The 14,184-nt window shown below is 41.7% G+C and overlaps 1 protein-coding gene across 5 annotated transcripts in view; it reads left to right on the top strand.

Annotated features, from left to right (window-relative positions):
• LOC139749634 (uncharacterized) overlaps positions 1–14,184 on the top strand; it is a 230,043-nt gene that overhangs the window by 194,985 nt on the left and 20,874 nt on the right. For 3 of the 5 annotated variants that reach the window (XM_071663782.1, XM_071663784.1, XM_071663783.1), the window contains one exon: positions 7,143–8,103. The exons of 1 other annotated variant lie outside the window; for it this stretch is intronic. In XM_071663782.1, the coding sequence (XP_071519883.1) occupies positions 7,143–8,103 (961 nt within the window). Of the gene's footprint in view, positions 1–7,142; positions 8,104–14,184 lie in introns of those variants that run through there. One more of the 5 variants, XM_071663789.1, reaches the window with a different exon arrangement.

Raw genomic sequence — 14,184 nt, 5'->3', positions numbered from 1 at the left:
CATGTGAGAAACTGCAGAAGCTGGTGACTGAGTTTGGTAAAGTGTGTGAAAGAAGAAAGTTAAGAGTAAATGTGAATAAGAGCAAGGTTATTAGTTACAGTAGGGTTGAGGGTCAAGTCAATTTGGAGGTGAGTTTGAATGGAGAAAAACTGGAGGAAGTGAAGTGTTTTAGATATCTGGGAGTGGATCTGGCAGCGGATGGAAACATGGAAGTGGAAGTGGATCATAGGGTGGGGGAGGGGGCGAAAATTCTGGGGGCCTTGAAGAATGTGTGGAAGTCGAGAACATTATCTCGGAAAGCAAAAATGGGTATGTTTGAAGGAATAGTGGTTCCAACAATGTTGTATGGTTGCGAGGTGTGGACTATGGATAGAGTTGTGCGCAGGAGGATGGATGTGCTGGAAATGAGATGTTTGAGGACAATGTGTGGTGTGAGGTGGTTTGATCGAGTAAGTAACGTAAGGGTAAGAGAGATGTGTGGAAATAAAAAGAGCGTGGTTGAGAGAGCAGAAGAGGGTGTTTTGAAATGGTTTGGTTACATGGAGAGAATGAGTGAGGAAAGATTGACCAAGAGGATATATGTGTCGGAGGTGGAGGGAACGAGGAGAAGAGGGAGACCAAATTGGAGGTGGAAAGATGGAGTGAAAAAGATTTTGTGTGATCGGGGCCTGAACATGCAGGAGGGTGAAAGGAGGGCAAGGAATAGAGTGAATTGGAGCAATGTGGTATACCGGGGTTGACGTGCTGTCAGTGGATTGAATCAAGGCATGTGAAGCGTCTGGGGTAAACCATGGAAAGCTGTGTAGGTATGTATATTTGCGTGTGTGGACGTATGTATATACATGTGTATGGGGGTGGGTTGGGCCATTTCTTTCGTCTGTTTCCTTGCGCTACCTCGCAAACGCGGGAGACAACGACAAAGCAAAAAAAAAAAAAAATATATATAGGGGATTAAGAATACTTCCCACGTATTCCCTGCGTGTCGTAGAAGGCGACTAAAAGGGGAGGGAGCGGGGGGCTGGAAATCCTCCCCTCCCGTGTTTTTTTTTTTTTTTTTTTTTTTTTTTTTTTTTTTTTAAAGAAGGAACAGAGGGGGCCAGGTGAGGATGTTCCGAAAAAGGCCCAGTCCTCTGTTCTTAATGCTACCTCGCTAATGCGGGAAATGGCGAATAGTTTGAAAAAAAAAAAATATATATATATATATATATATATATATATATATATATATTATTTTTTATCATACATAGTCGCTGTCTCCTGTGTTAGCAAGGTAGTGCAAGGAAACAAGAAAAAAGAATGGCCCAACCCACCCACATACACATTTATATACCTAAACACCCACACACGCACATATACATACCTATATATTTCAACGTATAAATACATATACATACACAGACATAAACATATACACACTTGTACACATTTATACTTGCTTCCTTCATCCATTCTCATTGCCACCCCGCCACATATGAAAAACAGCACCCCCCCCTCCCCCCTTCGCACACGAGGTAGTTCTAGGAAAAGATAACAAAGGCCACATTCATTCACACTCAGTCTCTAGCTGTCATGTCTAATGCACCAAAACCATAGCTCCCTTTCCACATCCTGGCCCAAGGATGTGGAATTGAGTGAGTTGGAATGATGTGGTATACCAGGGTCAACCTTCTGTCAATGGACTGAACCCAAGGCATGTGAAACATCTGGGGTAAACCATGGAGAGGTCTGTTTGGCCTGGATGGGTATAGGAAGCTGGGGTGTTTGTGCATTAGACATGACAGCTAGAGACTGAGTGTGAACAAATGTGACCTTTTTTGTCTGTTTCCTGGCACTACCATGCTAAAGCAGGGGGTAGTAACACTGTTTCCTGTGGGCAGGGTGGTGCCAGGAATGGTGTTCCTGGGCTCCAACTGCAAGAGCTTCCAATTCTGGATAAGAATCATCTTTTAAAAGGCTGTATCACAGGAAGTACAGTCTCATGAAAGAACTCACTTCAAAGGAGTCTACCTTTCCCTATTACTGTATGCAGCACAGACTTGGGCTGCAAGAGCCAGTAGAAATGTTCTAAATAAGTGAGAGACTGTCATGGATATTGGTCGTGGGAAAATTGTAAATGAATATATATATAACCTACCCTAAGCCAGGTTCCCAATTATCCACTTGTTTGTTAGGGATGACTAACAGCTGGGTTGAATTCAGACTGATGCTGTAGTCAGGATTCTAACGTATATGGGCTCAGTCCTGGGTGGTCAATTAGTGTGGTACTCTCATCATTGCTAACTGCTACACCAATAAGGCTGTTCTTCCTCTGTTCCTAGCATTTCTCTATGCAGGAAAATGCAATCATATGTGATTAAGAAGAGGTTAGAAGATATTCATTTTTAGAAAGAGACAGACAATTTCATAAGATAGAGATTCAAAATTGTTTTATACTTCGATGAATTTTATGTATCCATTCTGGGAATTGGTTCTCTAATTCAATGAATTTTATGTATCCATTAAAGGAATGGGTTCTTTAGTATAAAAGCTACCTCACAGCAAAATTATGATAAATGGAATACTGTTTGTGGGAAGACCTGAACAAGGGTTCTTACACTGATACATCATTGGAAGATTAAATTTTAAAACCCTGTTCTTGACAGAGCTAGCTGCTACAAGTAGGTTCTGTGAACTTAATTTTTGTATAAGGAAAAGGATTTATATACTGGCAACCCTTGCAGAAAGATAGTTCACAGAACAACATTTTGGGATAGCGACATCCAAGAATCAGGGTATATATTTATAGTACGACAAAGTTTTGCAGTAGCAACAGATTTTATTTATATTTCTCTTTTATTCTTTTCAATTAATGGTTGAATATTTAGTGTATTGTCAGGTTTTTCAGTTATAATGCTTTTCATAATGACATAGTATTAGAGCAGAATAACGTTAGATTCTTGTTGTATTCCAGCTACTGACTTTACTTGGAACACCAAGTTTCCTTATTCTTTACATGCCATAAAAGTGAGATCTAACTCCAAAACACAAAATTAGGTAATATTATGGCAAAATACATCAACAAACATTTAAATCACATAAGACTTAACAAACCATTCACTCCATTTGCATCCTGTTTCACCACCACTTCCTCAATCCCTCATAACCAGCATTCCCAGTAAGAATGAGTAAATATTGTCTGATTTACTAGTGATATGGTAAAAGATGCTGAATTAGAGAGTCAAATTTACATCACAATACAGTATGGTATACTGATGGTAAGCTGTTTCAGGTAAAGTTTATGCATGAGTTAGATTGGGAAAATTTTGGGTTTAGAACATAACACCCCTTACAATATGGGTTTCATTTACTCATACTAGACCATTTCGTTTTACTGAGAGGCCACCAGGATCATAATCAAAGACCCTTTGTACTTTTTGAAAGGAATGGGTCACATCTAACATTATACCCCTATTCACACTTTTGTCTAATACTGAGTTTTTTAAAAATTGGGAAAGCTTTTCAGAGTAGACATGAATATGTTTTTAAAGGATACCTCATATACATTGTCCTCTGTTTTTGTTCACCATCCAACCTTGTCTTGTACTTTAGCTCACTAAATTTGGTGAATCTATTTATTTATTTATTCTGCTTTGTCACTGTCTCCCGCGTTTGCGAGGTAGCGCAAGGAAACAGACGAAAGAAATGGCCCAACCCACCCCCATACACAATGTATACACACACACATCCACACATGCAAATATACATACCTATACATCTCAATGTACACATATATATACATACATACACAGACACAAACATATATACCCATGCACACAATTCACACTGTCTGCCCCCATTCACTCCCATCGCCACCTCGCCACACATGGAATACCTTCCCCCTCCCCCCTCATGTGTGCGAGGTAGCACTAGGAAAAGACAACCAAGGCCCCACTCGTTCACACTCAGTCTCTAGCTGCCACGCAATAATGCCCGAAACCACAGCTCCCTTTCCACATCCAGGCCCCACACAACTTTCCATGGTTTACCCCAGACGCTTAACATGCCCTGATTCAATCCACTGACAGCACGTCAACCCCGGTATACCACATCGATCCAATTCACTCTATTCCTTGCCCTCCTTTCACCCTCCTGCATGTTCAGGCCCCGATCACACAAAATCTTTTTCACTCCATCTTTCCACCTCCAATTTGGTCTCCCACTTCTCCTCGTTCCCTCCACCTCCGACACATATATCCTCTTGGTCAATCTTTCCTCACTCATTCTCTCCATGTGCTCAAACCATTTCAAAACACCCTCTTCTGCTCTCTCAACCATGCTCTTTTTATTTCCACACATCTCTCTTACCCTTACATTACGTACTTGATCAAACCACCTCACACCACACATTGTCCTCAAACATCTCATTTCCAGCACATCCACCCTCCTGCGCACAACTCTATCCATAGCCCACGCCTCGCAACCATACAACATTGTTGGAACCACTATTCCTTAAAACATACCCATTTTTGCTTTCCGAGATAATGTTCTCGACTTACACACATTCTTCAAGGCTCCCAGGATTTTCGCCCCCTTCCCCACCCTATGATTCACTTCCGCTTCCATGGTTCCATCCGCTGCCAGATCCACTCCCAGATATCTAAAACACTTTACTTCCTCCAGTTTTTCTCCATTCAAACTTACTTCCCAATTGACTTGACCCTCAACCCTACTGTACCTAATAACCTTGCTCTTATTCACATTTACTCTTAACTTTCTTCTTTCACACACTTTACCAAACTCAGTCACCAGCTTCTGCAGTTTCTCACATGAATCAGCCACCAGCACTGTATCATCAGCAAACAACAACTGACTCACTTCCCAAGCACTCTCATCCACAACAGACTTCATACTTGCCCCTCTTTCCAAAACTCTTGCATTCACCTCCCTAACAACCCCATCCATAAACAAATTAAACAACCATGGAGACATCACACACCCCTGCTGCAAACCTACATTCACTGAGAACCAATCACTTTCCTCTCTTCCTACACGTACACATGCCTTACATCCTCGATAAAAACTTTTCACTGCTTCTAACAACTTGCCTCCCACACCATATATTCTTAATATCTTCCACAGAGCATCTCTATCAACTCTATCATATGCCTTCTCCAGATCCATGAATGCTACATACAAATCCATTTGCTTTTCTAAGTATTTCTCACATACATTCTTCAAAGCAAACACCTGATCCACACATCCTCTACCACTTCTGAAACCACACTGCTCTTCCCTAATCTGATGCTCTGTACATGCCTTCACCCTCTCAATCAATACCCTCCCATATAATTTACCAGGAATACTCAACAAACTTATACCTCTGTAATTTGAGCACTCACTCTTATCCCCTTTGCCTTTGTACAATGGCACTATGCACACATTCTGCCAATCCTCAGGCACCTCACCATGAGTCATACATACATTAAATAACCTTACCAACCAGTCAACAATACAGTCACCACCTTCTTTAATAAATTCCACTGCAATACCATCCAAACCTGCTGCCTTGCAGGCTTTCATCTTCCGCAAAGCTTTTACTACCTCTTCTCTGTTTACCAAATCATTTTCCCTAACCCTCTCACTTTGCACACCACCTCGACCAAAACACCCTATATCTGCCACTCTATCATCAAACATTCAACAAACCTTGAAAATACTCACTCCATTTCCTTCTCACATCACCACTACTTGTTATCACCTCATTTGCGACCTTCACTGAAGTTCCCATTTGCTCCCTTGTCTTATGCACTTTATTTACCTCCTTCCAGAACATCTTTTTATTCTCCCTAAAATTTAATGATACTCTCTCACCCCAACTCTCATTTGCCCTCTTTTTCACCTCTTGCACCTTTCTCTTGACCTCCTGTCTCTTTCTTTTATACATCTCCCACTCAATTGCATTTTTTCCCTGCAAAAATCGTCCAAATGCCTCTCTCTTCTCTTTCACTAATACTCTTACTTCTTCATCCCACCACTCACTACCCTTTCTAATCAACCCACCTCCCACTCTTCTCATGCCACAAGCATCTTTTGTGCAATCCATCACTGATTCCCTAAATACATCCCATTCCTCCCCCACTCCCCTTACTTCCATTGTTCTCACCTTTTTCCATTCTGTACTCAGTCTCTCCTGGTACTTCCTCACACAAGTCTCCTTCCCAAGCTCACTTACTCTCACCACTCTCTTCACCCCAACATTCACTCTTCTTTTCTGAAAACCCGTACAAATCTTCACCTTAGCCTCCACAAGATAATGATCAGACATCCCTCCAGTTGCACCTCACAGCACATTAACATCCAAAAGTCTCTCTTTCACGCACCTGTCAATTAACACGTAATCCAATAACGCTCTCTGGCCATCTCTCCTACTTACATATGTATACTTATGTATATCTTGCTTTTTAAACCAGGTATTCCCAATCACCAGTCCTTTTTCAGCACATAAATCTACAAGCTCTTCACCATTTCCATTTACAACATTGAACATCCCATGCATACCAATTATTCCCTCAACTGCCACATTACTCGCCTTTGCATTCAAATCACCCATCACTATAACCCGGTCTTGTGCATCAAAACCACTAACACACTCATTCAGCTGCTCCCAAAACACTTGCCTCTCATGATCTTTCTTCTCGTGCCCAGGTGCATATGCACCAATAATCACCCATCTCTCTCCATCAACTTTCAGTTTTACCCGTATTAATCGAGAATTTACTTTCTTACATTCTATCACGTACTCCCACAACTCCTGTTTCAGGAGTACTGCTACTCCTTCCCTTGCTCTTGTCCTCTCACTAACCCCTGACTTTACTCCCAAGACATTCCCAAACCACTCTTCCCCTTTACCCTTGAGCTTCGTTTCACTCAGAGCCAAAACATCCAGGTTCCTTTCCTCAAACATACTACCTATCTCTCCTTTTTTCACATCTTGGTTACATCCACACACATTTAGACACCCCAGTCTGAGCCTTCGAGGAGGATGAGCACTCCCCGCGTGACTCCTATATGGCTATTTTATTAACTTTGTATATTTCTGCCTTTATATTATTTTGAAAACACCTCAGTATTAATGAGAGATCTCACATGTATTTGTATTGCAGATGTAGCAGTCCTGAAGTCCATCAGGTTAACATTCAAGACTTTGAATTCAAAATGGTAGACCCACAGCATGTCAGAAATTTGCCTAAATCATTACCCCACAAAATGAACTGGAAACAGAAAATCCCATCATCAGATTCATTGTTAGATCAGATAAAAGTATATGAGCATCAAACTTTTAAACTCTCTTGCCAGCAATCTGACATCTTCCAAGTACAGCTAGAAGATCAGCAGCAGACATCAAGTGAGAAAATCATAGGGTTACATGACATGATAACTCGTAAAAAACTAAAACTATCAAAAGAAATAGATGCAGAAAACAGTATGAGAAATAGCAGAAATTCATTCAAAAGTCATCCATATATATTCAACAAATGCAAATTTTATAACAGCCAGTTCAGAAACACTTATAAAGTTGTAGAGAAAGTGGAGCTAAAGTCTGACAGGCCATTATTAATACAAGAACATGGCAGCTATAAAGGAACTTTGGCTGATTCTGGAAATCAAGAAAATGCAGGTCGACTTCATAGTTTTCAAGGCTGTGATAAGAAAGACTGGACTTGTGATGCAGCAAGAACTAGACTTTGGAAACCTGCATATTACTCCCATCATACTTATAGTACAGAGATGTCTTTGCTAAATAAAGTCTCAACAGAAACAAACTGCCAAAATAAACTGGGGATGATGCAACTGAATATGAGGAATATAAAACCTTGTCTGTGGAAAGTCAATTCAGTGAAAGAGAAGGAACAGTTAAAGTCAGACTTAAGCTTATGTAAAAATGCTTCTCTGAATGATACCAATATATGTGATAGATGTATTATGACTCATTCCAACTCGACTCTAACACACAGCTCCTCAGAGACTATGAGCATTTGTCAGTCTTGTGTGGTGGTGTTACAGCGTTTACCTTCCTTAAGCCAGGCACGAAGAATTTCAGTGGTCACCGATAATATAGTAAAGGTATTGTATTTATGACAACATTCCCCTTTTATAGTTTAAGGTACACACATATCTTGTAAATTTTTCAAAGTACATTGTTTGACCTGCAGGTGCTTAAAATGCTAATGGTTTGGTAGAGGTACATAGGTCTTAGAAGAAGCTTTCTTTTGACATATCTCTAAATTGATTCTTTTCTCAGTTAATTCCTGCTAACATATCTCCTCCAGGTCAGCCACACCTCTTTATTCTGGGGTAAACCATGGAACTGTCTGTGGGGCCTGAATGTGGATAGGGAGCTGTGGTTTTGGTGCATCACACATGACAGCTAGAGACTGAGTGTGAATGCATGTGGCATTTTTTGTCTGTTTTCCTGGTACTACCTCGCTGAAGCAGGGGGAAGCGATGCTGTTTCCTGTGGGGCAGGGCAGCACTAGAGATGGATGAAGGCAAGCAAGTATGAATATGTATATGTGTATATATATATGTGTATATGTTGTGTGCAGGAGGGTGGATATGCTGGAAATGAGATGTTTGAGGACAATGTGTGGTGTGAGGTGGTTTGATCGAGTAAGTAATGTAAGGGTAAGAGAGATGTGTGGAAATAAAAAGAGCGTGGTTGAGAGAGCAGAAGAGGGTGTTTTGAAATGGTTTGGGCACATGGAGAGAATGAGTGAGGAAAGATTGACCAAGAGGATATATGTGTCGGAGGTGGAGGGAACGAGGAGAAGTGGGAGACCAAATTGGAGGTGGAAAGATGGAGTGAAAAAGATTTTGTGTGATCGGGGCCTGAACATGCAGGAGGGTGAAAGGAGAGCAAGGAATAGAGTGAATTGGATCGATGTGGTATACCGGGGTTGACGTGCTGTCAGTGGATTGAATCAGGGCATGTGAAGCGTCTGGGGTAAAACCATGGAAAGTTGTGGGGGGCCTGGATGTGGAAAGGGAGCTGTGGTTTCGGGCATAATTGCATGACAGCTAGAGACTGAGTGTGAACGAATGGGGCCTTTGTTGTCTTTTCTCTGACACACCTTTGTCAATCGTTCCTCACTCATACTCTCCATGTGAACAAACCATTTCAGTACACCCTCTTCTGCTATCTCAACCACACTCTTTTCATTACCACACATGTCTCTTACCCTTTAATGACTTGATCAAACCAACTTACACCACATATTGTCCTTAAATATCTTATTTCCAACACATCCACTCTCCTCCACACAACCCTATCTATAACCCATGCCTCACAACCATATAACATTGTTGGAACCACTATTCCTTCAAAGATACCCATTTTTGCTGTCCGAGATAATGTTCTCGCCTTCCACACATTCTTCAACGTTCCCAGAACCTTTGCCCCTTCGCCCACCCTGTGACTTACTTCTGCTTCCATGTTTCCATCTGCTGCCAAATCCACTCCCAGATATCTAAAAACTTCACTTCCTCCAGTTTTTCTCCATTCAAACTTACCTCCTAATTTACTTGTCCCTCAACCCTAATTTTTTACCTTATAACCTTGCTCTTATTCACATTTACTCTCAGCTTTCTTCTTTCACACACTTTACCAAACTCAGTCACCAACTTCTGCTGTTTCTCACCCAAATCAGCCACCAGCACTGTATCATCAGGGAACAACAACTGACTCACTTCCAGAGCCCTCTCATCCACAACAGACTGCATACTTGCCCCTCTAACAACCCCGTCCATAAGAAAATTAAACAACCATGGAGACATCACATGCACCCCTGCTGCAAACTGACATTCACTGGAAACCAATCACTTTCCTCTCTTCCTACTCATACACATGCCTTATATCCTCGATAAAAACTTTTCACTGCTTCTAGTAACTTACCTCCCACACCATATACTCTTAATACCTTCCACAGCATCTCTGTCAACTCTTATCATATGCCTTCTCCAGATTAATAAATACTACATACAAATCCATCTTTTTCTAAGTATTTCTCACATACATCTTTCAAAGCAATCATCTGATCCACACATCCTCTATCTCTTCTGCTCTTCCCCAATCTGATGCTCTGTACTTGCCTTGACCCTCTCAATCAATACCCTCCCATATAATTTCCCAGGAATACTCAACAAATTTATACCTCTGTAATTTGAACACTCACCTTTATCCCCTTCGCCTTTGTACAATGGCACTATGCATGCATTCCGCCAATCCTCAGACACTTCACCATGAATCATACATACAATGAATATTCTCACCAACCAGTCAACAACACAGTCACCCCTTTTTTTAATAAATTCCACTGCAATACCATCCAATCTCGCTGCCTTGCCAGCTTTCATCTTCCGCAAAGCTTTCACTACTTCTTCTCTGTTTACCAAATCATTCTCCCTGACCCTCTCACTTCACACACCACCTTAACCAAAACACCCTATATCTGCCACTCTATCATCAAATACATTCAACAAACCTTCAAAATACTCACTTCACTCCCTCTCACTTCACCACTTCTTGTTATTACCTCCCCATTTGCCCCCTTCACTGATATTCCCATTTGTTCTCTTGTCTTACACCCTTTATTTAACCTCCTTCCAAAGCATCTTTTTATTCTCCCTAAAATTTAATGATACTCTCTCACCCCAACTCTCAACTGCCCTTTTTCACCTCTTGCACCTTTCTCTTGACCTCTTGACTCTTTCTTTTATACATCTCCCAGTCATTTGCACTATTTCTCTGCAAAAATCGTCCAAATGCCTCTCTCTTCTCTTTCACTAACAATCTTACTTCTTCATCCCACCACTCTACCCTTTCTAATCTTCCACTCTACCCTGTCTAATCTGCCCACCTCCCACCTTCCTCATGCCAAAAGTATCTTTTGTGTAAGCCATCAGTGCTTCCCTAAACACATCCCATTCCTCCCCCACTTCCCTTACATCATTTGCTCTCACCATTTCCATTCTGAACTCAATCTCTCTTGGTACTTCCTCTCACAAGTCTCCTTCCCAAGCTCACTTACTCTCACCACTCTCTTCTTCCCACATTCTCTCTTCTTTTCTGAAAACCTCTACATATCTTCACCTTCGCCTCCACAAGAAAAGGATCACACATCCCTCCAGTTGCCCCTCTCAGCACATAAACATCCAAAAGTCTCTCTTTCATGCGCCTATCAATTAACACGTAATCCAGTAACACCCTGTAGCCATCTCTCCTACTTACATACGTATACTTATATAAATCTCTCTTTTTAAACCAGGTATTTCCAATCACCAGTCCTTTTTCAGCACAAAAATCTACAAGCTCTTCATCATTTCCATTTACAACACTAAACACTCCATGTACACCAATTATCCCCCTTTGCATTCAAATCACCCATCACTATAACTCGGTCTCGTGCATCAAAGCTGCTAACACACTCACTCAGCTGCTCCCAAAACACTTGCCTCTCATGATTATTATTATTATTATTACTATTATTATTATTTATTATTATTATTAATATTATTATTATTATACTTAACCGCTGTTTCCCGTATCAGCGAGGTAGTGCAAGGAAACAGTGGAAGAAAGGCCCAACCACTCCTAAGCACATTTTTTTTTTTTTTTTTTTTTTTTTTATACTTTGTCGCTGTCTCCCGCGTTTGCGAGGTAGCGCAAGGAAACAGACGAAAGAAATGGCCCAACCCCCCCCATACACATGTACATACACACGTCCACACACGCAAATATACATACCTACACAGCTTTCCATGGTTTACCCCGGACGCTTCACATGCCTTGATTCAATCCACTGACAGCACGTCAACCCCTGTATACCACATCGCTCCAATTCACTCTATTCCTTGCCCTCCTTTCACCCTCCTGCATGTTCAGGCCCCGATCACACAAAATCCTTTTCACTCCATCTTTCCACCTCCAATTTGGTCTCCCTCTTCTCCTCGTTCCCTTCACCTCCGACACATATATCCTCTTGGTCAATCTTTCCTCACTCATTCTCTCCATGTGCCCAAACCATTTCAAAACACCCTCTTCTGCTCTCTCAACCACGCTCTTTTTATTTCCACACATCTCTCTTACCCTTACGTTACTTACTCGATCAAACCACCTCACACCACACATTGTCCTCAAACATCTCATTTCCAGCACATCCATCCTCCTGCGCACAACTCTATCCATAGCCCACGCCTCGCAACCATACAACATTGTTGGAACTACTATTCCTTCAAACATACCCATTTTTGCTTTCCGGGATAATGTTCTCGACTTCCACACATTTTTCAAGGCTCCCAAAATTTTCGCCCCCTCCCCCACCCTATGATCCACTTCCGCTTCCATGGTTCCATCCGCTGACAGATCCACTCCCAGATATCTAAAACACTTCACTTCCTCCAGTTTTTCTCCATTCAAACTCACCTCCCAATTGACTTGACCCTCAACCCTACTGTACCTAGTAACCTTGCTCTTATTCACATTTACTCTTAACTTTCTTCTTCCACACACTTTACCAAACTCAGTCACCAGCTTCTGCAGTTTCTCACATGAATCCGCCACCAGCGCTGTATCATCAGCGAACAACAACTGACTCACTTCCCAAGCTCTCTCATCCCCAACAGACTTCATACTTGCCCCTCTTTCCAAGACTCTTGCATTTACCTCCCTAACAACCCCATCCATAAACAAATTAAACAACCATGGAGACATCACACACCCCTGCCACAAACCTACATTCACTGAGAACCAATCACTTTCCTCTCTTCCTACACGTACACACGCCTTACATCCTCGATAAAAACTTTTCACTGCTTCTAACAACTTGCCTCCCACACCATATATTCTTAATACCTTCCACAGAGCATCTCTATCAACTCTATCATATGCCTTCTCCAGATCCATAAATGCTACATACAAATCCATTTGCTTTTCTAAGTATTTCTCACATACATTCTTCAAAGCAAACACCTGATCCACACATCCTCTACCACTTCTGAAACCACACTGCTCTTCCCCAATCTGATGCTCTGTACATGCCTTCACCCTCTCAATCAATACCCTCCCATATAATTTACCAGGAATACTCAACAAACTTATACCTCTGTAATTTGAGCACTCACTCTTATCCCCTTTGCCTTTGTACAATGGCACTATGCACGCATTCCGCCAATCCTCAGGCACCTCACCATGAGTCATACATACATTAAATAACCTTACCAACCAGTCAACAATACAGTCACCCCCTTTTTTAATAAATTCCACTGCAATATCATCCAAACCCGTTGCCTTGCCGGCTTTCATCTTCCACAAAGCTTTTACTACCTCTTCTCTGTTTACCAAATCATTTTCCCTAACCCTCTCACTTCGCACACCACCTCGACCCAAACACCCTATATCTGCCACTCTGTCATCAGACACATTCAACAAACCTTCAAAATACTCATTCCATCTCCTTCTCACATCACCACTACTTGTTATCACCTCCCCATTTACGCCCTTCACTGAAGTTCCCATTTGCTCCCTTGTCTTACGCACCCTATTTACCTCCTTCCAGAACATCTTTTTATTCTCCCTAAAATTTACTGATAGTCTCTCACCCCAACTCTCATTTGCCCTTTTTTTCACCTCTTGCACCTTTCTCTTAAATGTCCGTTCACAAATATACATACATATACATGTCAATTTATATATACATATAAATACACAGTCACACATATAAACACATGTATATATTCATACTTGCTGCCTTCATCCAGTCTCATCGCTACCCCACCACACAGGAAATAGCCCCCCCCCTTACAGTGAGGTAGTGCTCACACTCAATCTCTAGTTGTCATGAGTAATGCACCGAAACCACAGCTCCCTTTCCACATCCAGAACCCACACACCTTTCCATGGTTTACCCCAGATACCTCAGATGCCCTGGTTCCATCCACTGACAGCACGTCGACCCCGGTATACCGCATCATTCCAATTCACTATTCCTTGCACACCTTTCACCCTCCTGTATGTTCAGGCCCCAATCGCTCAAAATCTTTTTCACTCAATCCTTCCTCCTCCAATTTGGTCTCCCACTTCTCCTTGTTCCCTCCTCCTCAGACACATATATCCTCTTTGTCAATCTTTCCTCACTCATTCTCTTCATG

This window comes from Panulirus ornatus, chromosome 7, assembly GCF_036320965.1.
Source record: "Panulirus ornatus isolate Po-2019 chromosome 7, ASM3632096v1, whole genome shotgun sequence".
In the NCBI taxonomy this organism is placed as follows: domain Eukaryota; kingdom Metazoa; phylum Arthropoda; class Malacostraca; order Decapoda; family Palinuridae; genus Panulirus; species Panulirus ornatus.
Note: the sequence above shows the minus strand (reverse complement) of the source record. Positions and strands in the feature narration are given on the sequence as shown.